We start from the raw sequence: 6,973 nt of genomic DNA, 5'->3' as shown, positions 1-6,973 counted from the left end.
CTTGGGGGATGCAAACACAAAGTTATACCCTGGATGTAAAGCATTTTCTAAGTTGTCATTTCTCATCACCTTGTATCACATGAAATGCTTACATGGATGGTCACAAGAATCATTTACAATGCTACTTGGTGTTTTGTCTGATGCACTTCCACAGGCACAACTACCAAAGAAGTACTATGAGGTACAAAAAATCATCCGTGACTTAGGCCTTGACTACGAGAAAATTCATGCATGCCCCAATGATTGCATGCTTTTCCGAGGTGAACGAGCTGATCAAGAGTCTTGCCATGTGTGTGGCAGCTCGCGTTGGGTTACAAATGAGAAGAAAGACTCCCAAGCTGAATCTGTATCTAAGCAGAAGAAGAAACTAGCCAAGGTGTTGCGTTACTTTCCTTTGATACCGAGGATTCAAAGGCTCTTTGCAACAAGAAAAACATCAGATGACATGTGTTGGCACGATGAGGGTCGTACTAAAGATGGAAAGATACGGCATCCAGCTAATGGCGAGTGTTGGAAAGATCTTGATGCTAGATACCCCAGTTTTGTTGTTGATCCTCGTAATCCGCGCCTTGGCATTTTGAGTGATGGATTTAACCCTTTTCGGAGTATGAGTTCAAAACATAGTACTTGGCCAGTGATGCTTATCCCGTACAACCTACCGCCTTGGATTTGCATGAAAGAAACATCTCTAATTTTATCGATGATCATTCCTGGACCAGCTTCCCCTGGGAATGACATTGATATATATTTGCAGCCACTGATTGATGAGCTCTTACAGTTATGGGATGGTGTAGACACATTTGACGCTTCCTCGTAGGAGATATTTCCACTCAAGGCTGCACAGTTATGGACTTTAAATGATTTTCCAGCATTAGCTTACCTGTATGGTTGGAGCACAAGTGGTAAATATGGGTGTCCATCATGTGGTCCTTCTACAAGATCATTTCACCTGGATAAGAGTATGAAACTTTGTTATATGGGTCATCGTCGTTGGTTACCACAGGGTCATGTATTTCGAAACCGAAGAAGGCAGGAATTTGATGGCACTAAAGAGACAGAATTGGCACCGACAACTATGAGTGGTAGTTCAGCTTTGAAAATGTTGCAAGGCAGAGTGTTTGTGTTAGGCAAAAAAGGCAATGTAGCAAAGAAAGCAAAGGGTGGAAAGAAGGTCAAAAACAGTGAAAAAGAAAATGAAAAGAATCAAGAACCGAAGCATAAAAGGAAGGAAGGCAACAAGAAGTCAATTAAGAACCAAGGTAAGCCTGAGAAGAAGCCTGAGGATTGGTTCAAAAAATCAATATTTTTCAACTTGCCATATTGGGAACTTAACAAGTTAAGGCACAATCTCGATGTAATGCACATAGAAAAGAATGTGTTTGATAATTTAATTGGAACATTGTTGGATATTGATTCTAAAACAAAGGATGGCCTTAATGCATGGCTTGATTTGGCAGAAATTGGTGAAAATGGAATTCGACATAATCTTCATCCTGCTATAGATGATAATGGAAAAGTAGTATTGCCTGATGCACCATTGACTATGTCTCCAAAAAAGCAAGAAATACTTTGTTCAGTGATGCACAATATTAGGACCTCCGATGGATATGCATCAAATTTTTCTAGGCATGTCAACATGAAAGATTGTACAATCTCAGGTCTCAAAAGTCATGATTGTCATGTTATTCTGGAAGATATTCTTCCTCTAGCACTTCGATCCTGTTACCCACACAAAGAGGTCATGGAAATAGTTATCGGGCTGTCTAATTTCTTCAAGAAACTATGCTCGAAAGTGTTATATGTCTCTGAGCTTGACGAACTTCAAGAGAGTATTGTGATGACACTTTGCAATATGGAGAGAATTTTTCTTCCATCATTCTTTACTATCATGGTGCATCTAATGGTGCACTTGGTTGAAGAAGTTACACTTGGTGGTCCAGTGCACTATCGGTGGATGTACCCCCTAGAGAGGTATGGCACTTTAACTTTGATTTTATTTAATCTTCAATAGTTTTGAGAAGTAACATCTTGCTTAATTAAATTTAGATCATTTGTTCGGCTGAAAGCACTTGTGCGCAATAGAGCATTTCCTGAAGGTTCAATTGCTGAAGGGTATCTTGCCCAAGAATGCTTGACCTTTTGTTCAAGATTTCTAGAAGGAACTACACGTTTTACAAGACCATCAAGAAACCCTGATCCTTCAGACAAGATAACCGCTGCAGATTCTGTCATGACCTCAAGAGACATCAATGTACTGGGTAGCCGCCTTCCTAATTGCATCTTCCATCTCGCTGGTACAGGAAGTAACATAGTGCACTGATTTAGCTGTGCTAACTCGGTCATCGGGGCTTTGTAATGTTTTACTAAGGCTTGACCCTTTGTTTATTTCTAATCTTGCTTGTAAAGATTGTATACTGACCTCATGTTTTGCAAACTGAAAATCTGAAGCATCTCGTTGTAGATTGTGTCATGAGCTCAAGAGACATCAAGGTGATGTGTAGCCATTTGCCTAATTGAATGTTCCAGCTCTCTGTAACAGTGTACGAGTTAGCTACGCTAGCTGTAGACCTGTACATGCCATGCCGCACTGAACTTTTGGTTGAGGTCTGTAGTTTTTGTTAATTTGGCAGATTAACGATGGCGAGGATACCAAGACGACTTTAGGACTTGAACCTTACAATGCATGATGCAAAACATGTGCAGCTTGCTGAAGAAAATCTGCAAGGTCCTCCAAAGATTGATAATATAGTACCAGGAAGGTCTCATGAATCCACTAGCCAAATCAAGATAATTTGTAAGTTTCCATGACTAATCTTCTTCGAATGAGGTTTTTATTATACTGGTTTCTGACATGTTGGGATATTCATGCTTGCAGGGCCAAATGGAGAGACGCGGCAGATTGTAGGGGAATTTCGGCTGAAGAATTTATCCCAGGTACATGGTGGAAAGATAATTGTGGAGACTAACGAAAAAGGTGTTCCGAATGAAAGGTCTGGTTCCATTCTTAGTAGCTATCTTAGCGACGTTGCAGAGAACTCCACATTTGCACCACTGAACATTCCAAGACGGGACAATGAATTATTTGTCCAGAGAAAGAACAACATGATCAAGGATGTAGAGGTACATCATCACATATATCTTTTTTTGATGTATCATCACATACATCTTTTTTTGATGTATCATCACATACATCTTTATTGTCATTTCACATGAAACAATTAAATTTACTTTGTTGAAGGAGAAATTTGTCTATCCATCTGAGACAAAGCAGCTTACACGAGACTGGGTCCTAATGACTGTTTGCAAAAGATGGAGAGCCTACAAATCTCGCTTGAAGAAAAAATATTTCAAACGGAAAGAGAGATCTCTCCAGGAAATTATTAGTGATGTTCCAATAGGTGTTAATAAGCATCAACGGGAGATTCTAGTTGGAATGTGGTGCCAGGATTCACACATGGTTATTATCTCATCCTCTCATGCTCAAACTGAACTCCAAAATTAGTTTGCTAACATTACGTGTCTGCATCTAATTTGTTTGCAGAAGTTATGCGAGAAAAACTCAGAGTGTGCAAAGCAACAGAAGAATCCACACACAACCGGGAGAAAAAGCCATGTCAGGCTACAAAAAGAGATGGTGACAACGATACTTTTCATAGTCTTTGTTACATGACAAATCAATTATCTTCAAAAATAACTATTGGAGGACCTAACATACTTTGCTGGATAGGAAATCAAAAGGAAAGCACCGGTCCACAAGATTGACCTATGAGATGAAGCTCATAAGAAAAAAGATGGCAATTACACAAGCGACAATGTGAAGACAATAATGGTACATTCTACTTATTTTGTCTACAGTCCAACATACAATCTATTCCATAGTATAGTAATGAATTAATAATTATTCCTATTCAATAGGATGCAGCTAATGAGGAGTTAAAAAAAAGGAAAATCGATCATAATGGTAGCCTTTCCATTGACGATTATACTGAAGCCTTTAAAGGTGCACTTGATAAAAGGGCAAAACTTTGAGGTTACTATGATGAAAAGTATTGGAGCGGAGTAAATGTTTCTCAGGGAATAACTTTTGTTGGGAAATCTGACCAAGAAAATCTTCAGTTTGAAGTACGCATGGTGAAAGATAATGTAGAAGATGTCAAAGATGATGTAGAGGATGTCAAAGGTGATGTAAAGGAAGTCAAAGGTGATGTAGGGGATGTCAGAGGTCAGATGGCTATGATTGCTGCATTCCTTGCCAAAAAGTTTCCTGGAGAGATTTGCAGAAATGAAGTGGATTCTCCTACAGAAAATCATCAAGTTAGCATATCAAAAGCAGTTATATTTGTGCAAAGATGAAATTAATGAACACTGATATGCTATTACAATAATTTTATTGCAGGTCACTCCACATGACAGAGATAACAATCTCCAATCTGAATCTTATAATGTTCTTGAACAATCAAATAATGATGTGTAGGAGCCACAAACTACCATGCATGTAATGTAATGGGCTTTTTATGTACTATTTAATGCATATCCATTCTAATGTCTTAGAACTATTCCTTTAATAGGAGTTGCAGCAAACCAAATCAAAAGAGGGTTGTGGCAATGTGCATTTACCACATGAACATGTGATCACTAAGGTGTGTTAACTAACTTGTACTCAATTATCAATTATCTCCTGCCAGTAATTTTGGGATTGGTTGAACCCTTTTAGTAGTTAAATGTTGGAAAGCTATCTTATCATCAAGTTAAAACTTTGTGAAATATTAACCTTTTGGTTTGCAACTGTAACCTGTTTGGGTTCGTATATACCTTCCTAGTAATCTTAACCTACGTGCAAGGACTTATCTAGATTTTTATCAATGATGACGATGACATCTTTTCCTATTAAATTGCAGAATGTCCATGTTGAAAATAATCTTGCAGTGCGGCAAGGTGGCCCTGAACCAAGTTTACGACTTCACCAAGTCACTAACCAGGTAAACATATGCTACATATCTAAATGACAATGATTGTACAAGAGGTTGTCTAATTTTGTATGTAAGTGCAAGGTAAATGACATTATTATGAAACACCAATCCCATTTTGACAAGGTCGTTTCAAAAAATGTCGTGACACCGCTAGCAGATCATAAGTCAGATTCAACCAAGTATTAAAAAATTGTATTGCATACAACAGCAACATGATTTGGCCTGATGGGACCAAAAGTTAGTCACACACATATCATTGCTGCTCCAAGAGATCTCGTATTCAAAGAAACTAATTAATCAATTTTGAATTGATACATGAGTACTAATAAAACACCAAACTTGCATACATGGTCTTTTTGGTGGAAACCTTGCATAGATGTTGAGGAACACCCTGGCCCTTGAATATTAGGTCAATTCTGTTTTTAGTGTATAAATTTACATGACTTGAACTTCATTTGTTTGCTTGCTGCATTCTTGCAAAGTTTTCACAATAAATAATTTTGTAATAAGACTTTAATCTAATTTGAAAGCAAAGTGCGCAACCGAAAGTGCGTGTGGAATAAGGCTCCTTACTAAATTCATGTAATGGAACTCTTCAAAACTATCATTCTTGATTATAGTTGACCACGTGTCTCCCTTCACGCGTAATCCTATTTAATTGCAAAATGATCATGCTCAAAATAGCCATGCAACCAAGCCACATGGTCATCACCAAGTCACAAAGCAGGTACATATAGGCTAGATATCCAGATGACAATGATTATATAATGGATAGTTGGTCTAATTATTTGTGAAATTGTTCTTATTTGTGTAAAATGAAATCTTCTCAGGTTCATCAATAGCAAATGTTCCATTTCTTGAAAAATAGGATAAAGTTGAAGTCATGTTGTATTCGACGAACTTGAGAAACAAAGACAAACTTGTGGCCAAAGGAACTTTAGAGAGTAAAGAGAAAACATATGTGGTTGGAGGAAACATGCTTGGAGTGCAATACGTTGCGGTTCGTGTTCGCCGCTGTACATATCTAGGAGATGAGAAACTAGTTAGACCATATGAAAAATTCCAAACTGTAAGGGATGCTATGGGTTCTGTTATTGCTTGGCCTCGCTCACATGTAAGTATGTTCCCATTCAAGCAATGTGTATGCTCCAATCTGCACATGTGTGATATGTTATTTATCAGGAATCTTCCTTTTTTAGGTAAAAATAGTTCAGCCAACCCCTCCAGCACAATCACAGAGCATTGGTATGATACATTTCTTACAATTTCATCAAAGAATCTCTTATCTTGCACTTCTCTATAAACATGTGTTCATGTAAATGTTGTTCTTTCTCCCTTTCAGGGCGGTGAGGATTTGAAAAGTGAGTGCATTAAAGGAGCTAGGAGTGGCTGGGGAGCACTTGAAAAGGGAGTGCACTAGAGGAGTCGGGAGTAGTTGATGAATCAATCTTTAAATGAACAAATATTCTAGATTATGTATAGAATTTAGCTTCATAGACAAAAATAGTTCCAGTCTGTAGGATCTTTTCTTATTTATTTGCATCATCGCATGTTTCATATGAATGTTACATATTATTCAGCTGTGAACTCAAGTACTTTCAGTGGAGACATTGTTCCTGCTAATTAATGCATTGGATGTTGTTACTGAGGTTGTCTTCGTATGACAATATTATTTGACCAATCTGCATGTGCAACCATGACATTAAGAATAATTGTATTTGAAACGATGAAACAAATTCGAAATTAATCAAATAATATTTTTTGTGGGTAATCAAATAATATTTGAAGTAAAATATTCCATTTGTATAAATATTCTTATGTATACTTAGAGACGACTATAAGAGGCGAATGAAACATGTCTATGAGTAGAGACGTAATATGAGCATGCCTAACATAACGTCTTTACATGTACACACGATTTCTGAGCATGCCTAACACAACGTCTCTAAATGTAGACACGATTTTGAACGTCCCTAGAAAGCGTCTCATGCCATGTAAGACAC

At 37.6% G+C, this 6,973-nt stretch overlaps 1 protein-coding gene across 11 annotated transcripts; it reads left to right on the top strand.

The window, feature by feature from the left end:
- The first annotated feature begins 6 nt into the window (after positions 1-6).
- LOC125508439 lies at positions 7-6,614 on the top strand. Of its 11 annotated transcripts, none has more exons than XM_048673212.1 (16): positions 7-1,259; positions 1,458-1,971; positions 2,047-2,258; positions 2,462-2,490; positions 2,631-2,794; positions 2,876-3,120; positions 3,239-3,457; positions 3,542-3,634; positions 3,728-3,829; positions 3,916-4,314; positions 4,397-4,495; positions 4,569-4,640; positions 4,899-4,979; positions 5,801-6,084; positions 6,170-6,215; positions 6,313-6,614. In XM_048673212.1, the coding sequence occupies exons 1-5, from the start codon at positions 962-964 to the stop codon at positions 2,685-2,687; spliced, it is 1,110 nt and encodes a 369-aa protein (XP_048529169.1). In that variant the 5' UTR covers positions 7-961; the 3' UTR covers positions 2,688-2,794; positions 2,876-3,120; positions 3,239-3,457; positions 3,542-3,634; positions 3,728-3,829; positions 3,916-4,314; positions 4,397-4,495; positions 4,569-4,640; positions 4,899-4,979; positions 5,801-6,084; positions 6,170-6,215; positions 6,313-6,614. The 11 variants fall into 11 exon arrangements, with proteins under 11 accessions (XP_048529169.1, XP_048529145.1, XP_048529132.1 ...); XM_048673188.1 differs by having other exon boundaries at positions 7-1,971; positions 2,876-2,934; positions 3,032-3,120; XM_048673175.1 differs by having other exon boundaries at positions 7-1,971; positions 4,397-4,470.
- The last annotated feature ends 359 nt before the right edge of the window (positions 6,615-6,973 follow it).

The sequence above is a fragment of the Triticum urartu genome, chromosome 1 (assembly GCF_003073215.2).
Source record: "Triticum urartu cultivar G1812 chromosome 1, Tu2.1, whole genome shotgun sequence".
In the NCBI taxonomy this organism is placed as follows: Eukaryota; Viridiplantae; Streptophyta; class Magnoliopsida; order Poales; family Poaceae; genus Triticum; species Triticum urartu.
Note: the sequence above shows the minus strand (reverse complement) of the source record. Positions and strands in the feature narration are given on the sequence as shown.